Source organism: Oncorhynchus mykiss, chromosome 15 (assembly GCF_057628025.1).
Source record: "Oncorhynchus mykiss isolate SJ-2025 chromosome 15, ASM5762802v1, whole genome shotgun sequence".
Lineage (NCBI taxonomy): Eukaryota > Metazoa > Chordata > Actinopteri > Salmoniformes > Salmonidae > Oncorhynchus > Oncorhynchus mykiss.
Window position 1 is genome coordinate 7,614,777 of NC_143036.1, and position 12,583 is coordinate 7,627,359.

Genomic DNA, 12,583 nt, shown 5'->3' on the forward strand with positions numbered 1-12,583 from the left:
TCAAGATGCAGGCAGACTACAGGTAGAACAGACATCAAGATGCAGGCAGACTACAGGTAGAACAGACATCAAGATGCAGGCAGACTACAGGTAGAACAGACATCAAGATGCAGGCAGACTACAGGTTAAACAGACATCAAGATGCAGGCAGACTACAGGTAGAACAGACATCAAGATGCAGGCAGACTACAGGTTAAACAGACATCAAGATGCAGGCAGACTACAGGTTAAACAGACATCAAGATGCAGGCAGACTACAGGTAGAACAGACATCAAGATGCAGGCAGACTACAGGTTAAACAGACATCAAGATGCAGGCAGACTACAGGTAGAACAGACATCAAGATGCAGGCAGACTACAGGTAGAACAGACATCAAGATGCAGGCAGACTACAGGTAGAACAGACATCAAGATGCAGGCAGACTACAGGTAGAACAGACATCAAGATGCAGGCAGACTACAGGTAGAACAGACATCAAGATGCAGGCAGACTACAGGTAGAACAGACATCAAGATGCAGGCAGACTACAGGTAGAACAGACATCAAGATGCAGGGAGACTACAGGTTAAACAGACATCAAGATGCAGGCAGACTACAGGTAGAACAGACATCAAGATGCAGGCAGACTACAGGTAGAACAGACATCAAGATGCAGGCAGACTACAGGTAGAACAGACATCAAGATGCAGGCAGACTACAGGTAGAACAGACATCAAGATGCAGGCAGACTACAGGTTAAACAGACATCAAGATGCAGGCAGACTACAGGTAGAACAGACATCAAGATGCAGGCAGACTACAGGTAGAACAGACATCAAGATGCAGGCAGACTACAGGTAGAACAGACATCAAGATGCAGGCAGACTACAGGTAGAACAGACATCAAGATGCAGGCAGACTACAGGTAGAACAGACATCAAGATGCAGGGAGACTACAGGTTAAACAGACATCAAGATGCAGGCAGACTACAGGTAGAACAGACATCAAGATGCAGGCAGACTACAGGTAGAACAGACATCAAGATGCAGGCAGACTACAGGTAGAACAGACATCAAGATGCAGGCAGACTACAGGTAGAACAGACATCAAGATGCAGGCAGACTACAGGTTAAACAGACATCAAGATGCAGGCAGACTACAGGTTAAACAGACATCAAGATGCAGGCAGACTACAGGTTAAACAGACATCAAGATGCAGGCAGACTACAGTTAGAACAGACATCAAGATGCAGGCAGACTACAGGTAGAACAGACATCAAGATGCAGGCAGACTACAGGTTCAACAGACATCAAGATGCAGGCAGACTACAGGTAGAACAGACATCAAGATGCAGGCAGACTACAGGTAGAACAGACATCAAGATGCAGGCAGACTACAGTTAGAACAGACATCAAGATGCAGGCAGACTACAGGTTAAACAGACATCAAGATGCAGGCAGACTACAGGTAGAACAGACATCAAGATGCAGGCAGACTACAGGTTAAACAGACATCAAGATGCAGGCAGACTACAGGTAAAACAGACATCAAGATGCAGGCAGACTACAGGTAGAACAGACATCAAGATGCAGGCAGACTACAGGTTAAACAGACATCAAGATGCAGGCAGACTACAGGTTAAACAGACATCAAGATGCAGGGAGACTACAGGTAAACAGACATCAAGATGCAGGCAGACTACAGGTAGAACAGACATCAAGATGCAGGCAGACTACAGGTAAACAGACACCAAGATGCAGGCAGACTACAGGTAGAACAGACATCAAGATGCAGGCAGACTACAGGTAGAACAGACATCAAGATGCAGGCAGACTACAGGTTAAACAGACATCAAGATGCAGGCAGACTACAGGTTAAACAGACATCAAGATGCAGGCAGACTACAGGTTAAACAGACATCAAGATGCAGGCAGACTACAGGTTAAACAGACATCAAGATGCAGGCAGACTACAGGTTAAACAGACATCAAGATGCAGGCAGACTACAGGTAGAACAGACATCAAGATGCAGGCAGACTACAGGTAGAACAGACATCAAGATGCAGGCAGACTACAGGTAGAACAGACATCAAGATGCAGGCAGAACATGTTGAGCGTGACAACGATGTGCACCCAGAAACGTTGCAGTTCTTGACACAAACCGGTGTGCCTGTCACCTACTACCATGATCCATTCAAAGGCACTTACTTACATGTTCTGTCTTGCCCATTCGCTCTCTGAATGGCACAGGTACACAATCCATGTCTCAGTTATCTCAATGCTTAAGAATCCTTCTTTAACCTGTCTCCTCCCCTTCATCTACACCGATTGAAGTGGGTTTAAACAAGTGACATCAATACGGGATCGTAGATTTCACCTGGATTCACCTGGTCAGTCTGTGTCTTGGAACGAGCAGTTGTTCATTTTTTAGTGCACCTAGTGTGTATCAAGACGCAGCATTTTCATACCAAGATAAAAGCATTGGATTACGTTGGTGCTGCATTGGGTGGGTTTCAGTGTTGTGCTATAAGAGGTACTGCCTTTGAAACACAAATAAAAAAACTGATACACTTTTGATACAGTATTTTATAACAAACAAAATTTTTACTCAGCTTTTCGCATAGAGACATACAATTGTTACCACAGTGTTTTCCATAATCAGACTGTTCATGTAACATGGCAGCAAAATACTCCGGAGAAGACCTCAAACTAGGGTTAAATACTTTCAATAGGCGTCACTACAAACACGGTGAGAACTGAAGGACATCTGGAACAGAAACGTTGAAAATACACTGTATCATCGTAAATTACAGCAGGACAAAATGTCAGACATTCATGCACATATCTATCAAGAGCCTGTGGATCATAGAGAACGTAAAGACAGCAGTAAATAAGGCCATACAGTAAACTCCTATTTCAGCAGCGATCGGAAAAAGAAGAGGATCATAGAGAACGTAAAGACAGCAGTAAATAAGGCCATACAGTAAACTCCTATTTCAGCAGCGATGGGAAAAGAAGAAGAAAGGATAAATAGAATCTATGACATTCTGTCCGTGTTCAAGTCACCTCAAGTGTTCTGGCCCAGAAAATACAAAAAAAGGGCAATTTCTTCAAGTAATGGCAACGTAATGACAGAGCAGTTCACTTTCGGGAGGAGGTGAGGAAAAACATGAACGAGGTTGTAAAGCAACAAGGTCCCTTTTTATATCACAAATGATGGCGCTTTGCCTTGGAAAGTTGCTGTTGTCATTTCTACGGCGTCCATATGAGGACTTGTGACATTTCACCTCCCGTGTCCTCTAGGAGTCGTCTTGGGTTTTGATGACGTGGAACAGAGTGACATTGAACAGCACCTGGTGTCCATTGTTCCAGCCATAGAGGTGCCTCTCCCTGGAGTTATAGGCCAGCATGGAGATGTGAAAGTACTGGTTGTGGAAAGGGATGTCTGTGTACTCATAGCTGGAGGTCTTGGTGGAGTACGCGTAGTAGACCTTAGCACCCGTCAGGTGAGAGTTGGTGATGTAGAGTGTTCCGCAGATCATAAAGGACTCCCCCGCATTCCGTCTGGAATATTCCGTGTTCCACGTCTTCCGGACTTCCAGGGTGTCCGGGTCCATCTGGGCGATGACGATATTTCCCGCGTTCTGATTGGTTGCGTACACTACCCACATGCCCAGTTCGTCGGCCATGACATCGATGTCGGAGTATCCTCCCCAGGAGTAAGGGTAGGTGTTGTGGAAGCCGGCGTACTCCAGAGCCCGCTGAGCCAACACCCGACCCGTCTCAAAACTGTACTTGACGATGATGTTGCTCTGGTACTTGTTGTAATACAGGGACCCATTGTACGCCACGTGACCGGTTCCTTCCCATTTAAATGGGAGGTTGTAGGTTCGAGACACCACGTTAGCTACAAAGTCGTCCATGGTCTTGTACTCACGTACAATCTTACTGTTGGTGTAGCTGTCCATGTACCAGACCTATGTCAAAGAAAGATGAATAGCAGGAATTAGTGGAAACCACATGCTGATGTGTATTAGACTGAACACTGACTGAGTTAACATGCAACATACATTTAAATATCTTTACGGAAAAGTGACTTTTTTCTCCATCTCTCTTATGAATATACAGTGGCTTGCGAAAGTATTCACCCCCCTTGGCATTTTTCCTATTTTGTTTCCTTACAACCTGGAATTAAAATGTATTTTTTAAACAAGTCATTTTTTTCATTTCACTTCCCCAATATGGACTATTTTGTGTATGTCCATTACATGATATCCAAATAAAAATATATTTGAATTACAGGTTGAAATGCAACAAAATAGGAACAATGCCAAGGAGGATGAATACTTTTGCAAGGCACTGTACCTGAACCATTTCACAAGGCATTATAAATCTAATACCTGAACCACTTCCCAAGGCATTATAATTCTAATACCTGAACCACTTCCCAAGGCATTATAAATCTAATACCTGAACCACTTCCCAAGGCATTATACATCTAATACCTGAACCACTTCCCAAGGCATTATACATCTAATACCTGAACCACTTCCCAAGGCATTATAAATCTAATACCTGAACCACTTCACAAGGCCTTATGAATCTAATACCTGAACCACTTCACAAGGCATTATAATTCTAATACCTGAACCACTTCCCAAGGCATTATAAATCTAATACCTGAACCACTTCACAAGGCCTTATGAATCTAATACCTGAACCACTTCACAAGGCATTATAATTCTAATACCTGAACCACTTCCCAAGGCATTATAAATCTAATACCTGAACCACTTCACAAGGCCTTATGAATCTAATACCTGAACCACTTCACAAGGCATTATAATTCTAATACCTGAACCACTTCACAAGGCGTTATAAATCTAATACCTGAACCACTTCCCAAGGCATTATAAATCTAATACCTGAACCACTTCACAAGGCATTATGAATCAACATAAATGATCCTCTGCATCAGAAAAGCTATTGAATATTCCAATCTCAGAAGCCCCTAGAAGAAAACCAACCCCATGATATTAGGTCATGACAGTCTTTGATTATTGTTATGAATCCTTCCTTAGTAGTCCGGAAACAAAACAGAGAGAGACACAACCCGCAGACAGAGCTATCACCTCCCACCTCCTCCACTCCCATCCCATAACTCACCCTGTTGTTTCTCTGAGAGGCCTGTGGATCAGTCATCCATGCTCCAAACCGGGTGCCAGATGTCTTTATTGTTACAGGTCCAGTGATTTTCATTAATTTCCCACATGCTGTTAATAAAAAAATGCAGCGATAAGACGTACTGTTTTTGCCTCCTCTTCATACTACATTTCTCAAGCCAATTTCATGCCTGCGCCACTGTGAGAGTTTTACCGAACAACGCTGTACATATTAAAACCAGGCTTGGCGGAGACAAGCACACACCAAGCTCTAGGACTCAGGCAGTCATATCGGACTCAATTAATTGGCCATAGGTATTGACTGCATGTGCAAGCTGTTTGGCAATACTGCTTGTGGTATCCCACGTGGTATCGCAGAGTTTTATACGAGCACATGCATTTACAACCGATCACTCACTGGGTTTTGCCCACGCAGTCGATATTGATCTGGTTCTACTCACTGGGTGTTGCCTACGCAGTCGATATTGATCTGGTTCTACTCACTGGGTTTTGCCCACATAGTCGATATTGATCTGGTTCTACTCACTAAGTTTGCCCACGCAGTGGATATTGATCTGGTTCTACTCACTGAGTTTGCCCATGCAGTTGTGCAGCCTGCTGTCCAGTCTGAGGACTCTCTGGTAGAGCTCGTCATAGTCGTATGCCCCCATCTCCTCCTGAATAGCTGTGAGCACCATGGACAGGTTCCTGATCTCCTCTTTAAAGGAGGAGATGAGCTGGGCGTCTGTCTTGTACTGCTCCAACACAGGGATCAGAGGCTGCAGCTCATCCATCTTGTTCTTCAGCTCCTGAAGCAGACAACAGATGGACACAGAGACATAGACAGACACAAAGACAGAAACAGAGACAGGCACAGAGACAGACACAAAGACAGAAACAGAGACAGGCACAGAGACAGGCACAGCGACAGAGACGGGCACAGAGGCAGGCACAGAGGCAGAAACAGAGAAAGGCACGTAGAGGCAGAGACACGCACAGAGACAGAAACAGACACAGAAACAGGCACAGAGACAGGCACAGACACAGAGACAGAGAAAGACACAGAGACGGACACAGAGACAGGCACAGGCTCACAGACAGACATAGGCACGAGACAGAGACACGCACAGAGACAGAGACAGGCAACGTGACAGATACAGAAAGAGGCATAAAGACAGAGACAGGTACAGAGACAGGCACAGAGACAGAGACAGGCACAGAAACAGAGAAAGGCACAGAGACAGGCACAGAGACAGAGACAGGCACAGAGACAGAGACAGGCCCACAGACAGACATAGGCACGAGACAGAGACAGGCCCACAGACAGACATAGGCATGAGACAGAGACAGATACAGAAACAGACACAGAAACAGAGAAAGGCACAGAGACAGAGACAGGCACACAGACAGAGACAGGCCCACAGGCATATATAGGCACGAGACAAACACAGGCACAGAGACAGGCAACGTGACAGAGAGAGGCATAAAGACAGAGACAGTAAAAGAGACAGAGACAGTAAAAAGGACAGAGAAAGGCACAGAGACAGTGACCGTGACCGAAACAGGCACAGTGACAGTGTTAGTGACAGAGGCAGGCATAAAGACAGAGACAGGCCATAATGGTAAAAGAAGAAGAGAGAAGAAGCCATAATGGTAAAAGGAGAAGAGAGAAGAAGCCATAATGGTAGAAGAGAGAAGAGAAGAGGCCATGATGGTAGAACAGAAGAGAGGAGAAGAGTCCATCATGGCAGAGGAGGCCATAATGGTAGAATGGAAGAGAAGAGGCCATAATGGTAGAACAGAAGAGAGGAGAAGAGGCCATAATGGTAGAAGAGAGAAGAAAAGAGAAGGGGCCATAATGGTAGAACAGAAGAGGCCATCATGGCAGAGGAGGCCATAATGGTAGAATGGAAGAGAAGAGGCCATAATGGTAGAACAGAAGAGAGGAGAAGAGGCCATCATGGTAGAATGGAAGAGAAGAGGCCATAATGGTAGAACAGAAGAGAGAAGAGAAGAGGCCATGATGGTAGAACAGAAGAGAGAAGAGAAGAGGCCATAATGGTAGAAGAGAGAAGAAAAGAGAAGAGGACATAATGGAAGAATGGAAGAGAAGAGGACATAATGGAAGAAGAGAAGAGTGAAGAGGCCATAATGGCAGAAGAGAAGAGAGAAGAGGCCATACTGGTAGAAGAGAAGAGAGAAGAGGCCATAATGGTAGAAGAGGAGAGAGAAGAGTCCACAATGGTAGAAGGACAAGGGTGAAGAGATGAGTGAAGAGACCATAATGGTAGAAGAGAAGAGAGAAGAGACTATGCCATAATGGTAGAAGGAGAAGAGTGAAGAGAAGCGGCCATAATGACAGAAGTGAAGAGAACGGAGAAGAGGCCATCATGGCAGAAGAGAAGAGGCCATAATGACAGAAGAGAAGAGAAAAGAGACTTGGCCATAATGGTAGAAGGAGATGAGAGAAGAGAAGAGGCCATAATGACATAAGTGGAGAGAAAAGAGACTTGGCCATAATGGTAGAAGAGTAGAGTGAAAAGGCCATAATGGTAGAAGAGAAGAGGCCATAATGGCAGAAGTGGAGAGAAGAGAAGAGGCCATAATGGTAGAAGAGAAGAGTGAAGAGGCCATAATGGTAGAAGAGTAGAGGCCATAATGGCAGAAGTGGAGAGAAGAGAAGAGGCCATAATGGTAGAAGAGTAGAGGCCATAATGGCAGAAGTGGAGAGAAGAGGCCATAATGACAGAAGTGGAGAGAAGAAGCCATAATGGTAGAAGAGTAGAGGCCGTAATGACAGAAGAGAAGAGGCAATAATGACAGAAGTGGATAGAAGAGGCCATAATGTTAGAAGAGAAGAGAGAAGGGAAGAGAGAAGAGTCCACAATGGTAGAAGAGAAGAGAGACTTGGCCATAATGGTAGAAGAGAAGAGGCCATAATGGTAGAAGAGAGAAGATGCCATAATGGGAGAAGAGAGAAGAGGCCATAATGGTAGAAAGAGAAGATAGAAGAGAAGAGGCCATAATGGTAGAAGAGAGAAGAGGCCATAATGGTAGAAGGAGAGGAGAGAAGAGACTAGGTCATAATGGTAGAAGAGACCATAATGGTAGAAGAGAAGAGGCCATAATGGTAGAAGGAGAGGAGAGAAGAGACTAGGTCATAATGGTAGAAGAGAAGAGGCCATAATGGTAGAAGAGGCCATATTGGTAGAAGAGAAGAGGCCATAATGGTAGAAGGAGAAGATAGAAGAGGCCATAATCGTAGAAGAGGCCATAATGGTAGAAGAGAGACGAGGCAATAATGGGAGAAGAGAGAAGAGGCCATAATGGTAGAAAGAGAAGATAGAAGAGAAGATGCCATAATGGTAGAAGAGAGAAGAGGCCATAATGGTAGAAGAGATGAGAGAAGAGGCCATAATGACAGAAGAGAAGAGAAAAGAGACTAGGCCATAATGGTAGAAGAGAAGAGGCAATAATGGTATTAGAGAGAAGAGGCCATAATGGTAGAAGAGTCCATAATGGTAGAAGAGATGAGAGAAAAGGTCATGATGTAGAAGGAGGAGAGAGAAGAGGAGAGCCAATAATGGTAGAAGGAGAGGAGAGAAGAGAAGAGGCCATAATGGTAGAAGTAGAGGAGAGAAGAAAAGAGGCCATAATGGTAGAAGAAAAAGAGGCCAAAATGGTAGAAGAAAAGAGGCCATAATGGTAGAAGAGAAGTGGCCATAATGGTAGAAGAGAAGCGGCCATAATGGTAGAAGGAGAAGATAGAAGAGTCCATACTGTAATGTATACTAGTGCTGTAATGTTCTGTACTGTAATGTATACTAGTGCTGTAATGTTCTGTACTGTAATGTATCCTAGTGCTGTAATGTTCTGTACTGTAATGTATACTAGTGCTGTAATGTTCTGTACTGTATGTATACTAGTGCTGTAATGTTCTGTACTGTAATGTATACTAGTGCTGTAATGTTCTGTACTGTAATGTATCCTAGTGCTGTAATGTTCTGTACTGTAATGTATACTAGTGCTGTAATGTTCTGTACTGTATGTATACTAGTGCTGTAATGTTCTGTACTGTAATGTATACTAGTGCTGTAATGTTCTGTACTGTAATGTATACTAGTGCTGTAATGTTATGTACTTTAATGTATACTAGGGCTGTAATGTTCTGTACTGTAATGTATACTAGTGCTGTAATGTTCTGTACTGTAATGTATACTAGTGCTGTAATGTTCTGTACTGTAATGTATACTAGTGCTGTAATGTTATGTACTGTAATGTATACTAGGGCTGTAATGTTCTGTACTGTAATGTATACTAGTGCTGTAATGTTCTGTACTGTAATGTATACTAGTGCTGTAATGTTCTGTACTGTATGTATACTAGTGCTGTAATGTTCTGTACTGTAATGTATACTAGTGCTGTAATGTTCTGTACTGTAATGTATACTAGTGCTGTAATGTTCTGTACTGTAATGTATACTAGTGCTGTAATGTTATGTACTTTAATGTATACTAGGGCTGTAATGTTCTGTACTGTAATGTATACTAGTGCTGTAATGTTCTGTACTGTAATGTATACTAGTGCTGTAATGTTCTGTACTGTAATGTATACTAGTGCTGTAATGTTATGTACTGTAATGTATACTAGGGCTGTAATGTTCTGTACTGTAATGTATACTAGTGCTGTAATGTTCTGTACTGTAATGTATACTAGTGCTGTAATGTTCTGTACTGTAATGTATACTAGTGCTGTAATGTTATGTACTGTAATGTATACTAGTGCTGTAATGTTCTGTACTGTAATGTATCCTAGTGCTGTAATGTTCTGTACTGTAATGTATCCTAGTGCTGTAATGTTCTGTACTGTAATGTATACTAGTGCTGTAATGTTCTGTACCTGGAAGTTCCTGGTTATAATGGTCTTCCTGTCGTCTTCTATCTGTCTGAGCGTGGTCTGGAGCCCTTTCATCTGATTCTCCATCTTCATGACGTACTGGAAGTCCCTCTGGGTCCGCAGGTTCAACACCTCAATGGACTGGGACATGTTCTGCACCTGGACCAGAAAATACAACTACCTCCAATATGTTCTGGACTACGGCAAACAGAAGCACATTCAATATGGTAGGTGATGTGTTGATTCTATGGTAGGTGTTGTGTTGATTCTATGGTAGGTGTTGTCTTGATTCTATGGTATGTGTTGTCTTGATTCTATGGTAGGTGTTGTGTTGATTCTATGGTAGGTGTTGTCTTGATTCTATGGTATGTGTTGTCTTGATTCTATGATAGGTGTTGTGTTGATTCTATGGTAGGTGTTGTCTTCATTCCATGGTAGGTGTTGTCTTGATTCTATGGTATGTGTTGTCTTGATTCTATGATAGGTGTTGTGTTGATTCTATAGTAGGTGTTGTCTTCATTCCATGGTAGGTGTTGTCTTGATTCTATGGTAGGTGCTGTCTTGATTCTATGGTAGGTGTTGTGTTGATTCTATGGTAGGTATTGTCTTGATTCTGTGGTAGGTGTTGAGTTGATTACACAGGGAAACCCAGCCCTGAGCTGCCCAGAGCCTACCAGATTTAACTAAATACCTTCTATGCTCTCTTTGAGGAGAGCAAAACACTGAAACATGCACGAGAGCACCAGCTATTCCGGATGACTGTGTGATCACGCTCGTCAAGTAAGACTTTTAAACAGGTCAACACTCACAAGCCCACAGGGCCAGACGGATTACCAGGACACGTACTCAGAGCATGCGCTGACCAACTGGCAAGTGTCTTCACTGACATGTCAACCTCTCCCTGACCGACTCTGTAAAATATACATGTTTCAAGCAAACCACCACAGTCCCTGTGCGCCAAGAAAACCTGCCTAAATGACTAACGTCCCATGGCACTCACATCTAGAGCCATGAAGTGCTTTGAAAGTCTGGTCCTGGCTCACATCAACACCATCATCCCAGAAACCCTAGACTCACTACAATTCGCATACTGCCCCATCTCGATTGCACTCCACACTGTCCTTTCCCACCTGGTCAAAAGGAACACCTACGTAAGAATGCTGGTCTTTGACTAATACAGCTCATCACTAAGCTAAGGATCCTGGTACTAAACACCTCCCTTTGCAACCGGATCGTGGACTTCCTGACAGGCTGCACCCAGGTGGTAAGGGTAGGCAACAACACATCTGCCACGTTGATCCTCAACACGGGGGCACCTCAGGGGTGTGTCCTTAGTCCCCTCCAGTACTCCCTGTTCACCCACAAATGACTTCAACACCATCATTACGTTTTGCCAATGACACAACAGTGGTAGGCATGATTCCCGACAACGATGAGACAGCCTACAGGGAGTTAATCAAATCGCTACCCGGACAATTTTCATTTACCCCCTTTTTTGCATTGCTGCTACTCGCTGTTTATTATCTATGCACATTGACTCGGTACCGAAACCCCCTGTACATGTATATAGCCTCATTATTGTTCATTGATTGTGTAACTTTTTTTTCTTGCTTTAGTAAAAAAAAATGGAAAACAAATATTTACCAAATATTTTCTTACTTAAAATAGTTTTCTGAATTGTTGGTTAAGGGCTTGTAAAGTAAGGATTTCACAGTAAGGTGTTGTATTTGGCACAATTGACAAATCAAATGTTATTCTATTTGAGTCATGGGATTGCCTTCGAATGGAATTACACCCATTTTTCACTCCAGTCTACAAGACACTAGCAAAACCCAAGCCTACCTGTACTTGATGGTAAGAGCACACACTGTTGCCACTAGTGGCTGGACAGATGTCCAATTCCGAAGTCAATCTCGAGTGATCTGCCTGAACTGACATAGGGGCTAATTGACTGACTATCAGGGAAAAACTGCTGATGCACACAACATTTTGAAATTGCACCTAACGCTCAACAGTAAATTGAGAACTTGACTGAGTTACAAAAATGAAAATACAGTATATACTTATTTCATTTGGGGGGTTGGGGGCCCCCTAGCAGACACAGGGCCCTGGAACCGGCCCTGATAGAGAGAGTATGTACTGTATGTGTCTGTATTGCTTTGTGTGTGACCTTCTCCAGTAGCTGGCGGAGCTGTCTTCCCTTGGCGTCTCTGGAGCAGAGGTTCTGTTCAGGAGCCACCACCGTGCAGATACACCGCCCGTCAGTATCCTGGGCTGAGCTGTACACCTGCCAACCCTCCTTAGGCCCGATGGTCTACACACACACACACACACACACACACACACACACACACACACACACACACACACACACACACACACACACACACACACACACACACACACAAGAAAATATCAGTGAAGGGAATCAGTAATCTGGATAAATGACGTTGGATGACAGACAACATTTTTCAGTGTGAGCTGGTAGCTAGATAATCATATAGCTAGTGATAGAAAGTGATAGATACTACAAATGTTATAG

General features: G+C 43.6%; 1 protein-coding gene across 1 annotated transcript in view; it reads right to left on the minus strand.

Moving 5' to 3' along the window:
- Positions 1–2,554: 2,554 nt before the first annotated feature.
- Positions 2,555–12,583, minus strand: part of LOC110490890 (noelin-3) — a 39,562-nt gene continuing 29,533 nt past the window's right edge. The window contains exons 2-6 of the mRNA XM_036945696.2: positions 12,212–12,355; positions 10,045–10,200; positions 5,735–5,954; positions 5,150–5,256; positions 2,555–3,960 (exon numbers count right to left, since the gene is read on the minus strand). Of these exons, the coding sequence (XP_036801591.2) occupies positions 3,283–3,960; positions 5,150–5,256; positions 5,735–5,954; positions 10,045–10,200; positions 12,212–12,355 (1,305 nt within the window). The 3' untranslated portion in view covers positions 2,555–3,282. The remainder of the gene's footprint in view (positions 3,961–5,149; positions 5,257–5,734; positions 5,955–10,044; positions 10,201–12,211; positions 12,356–12,583) is intronic.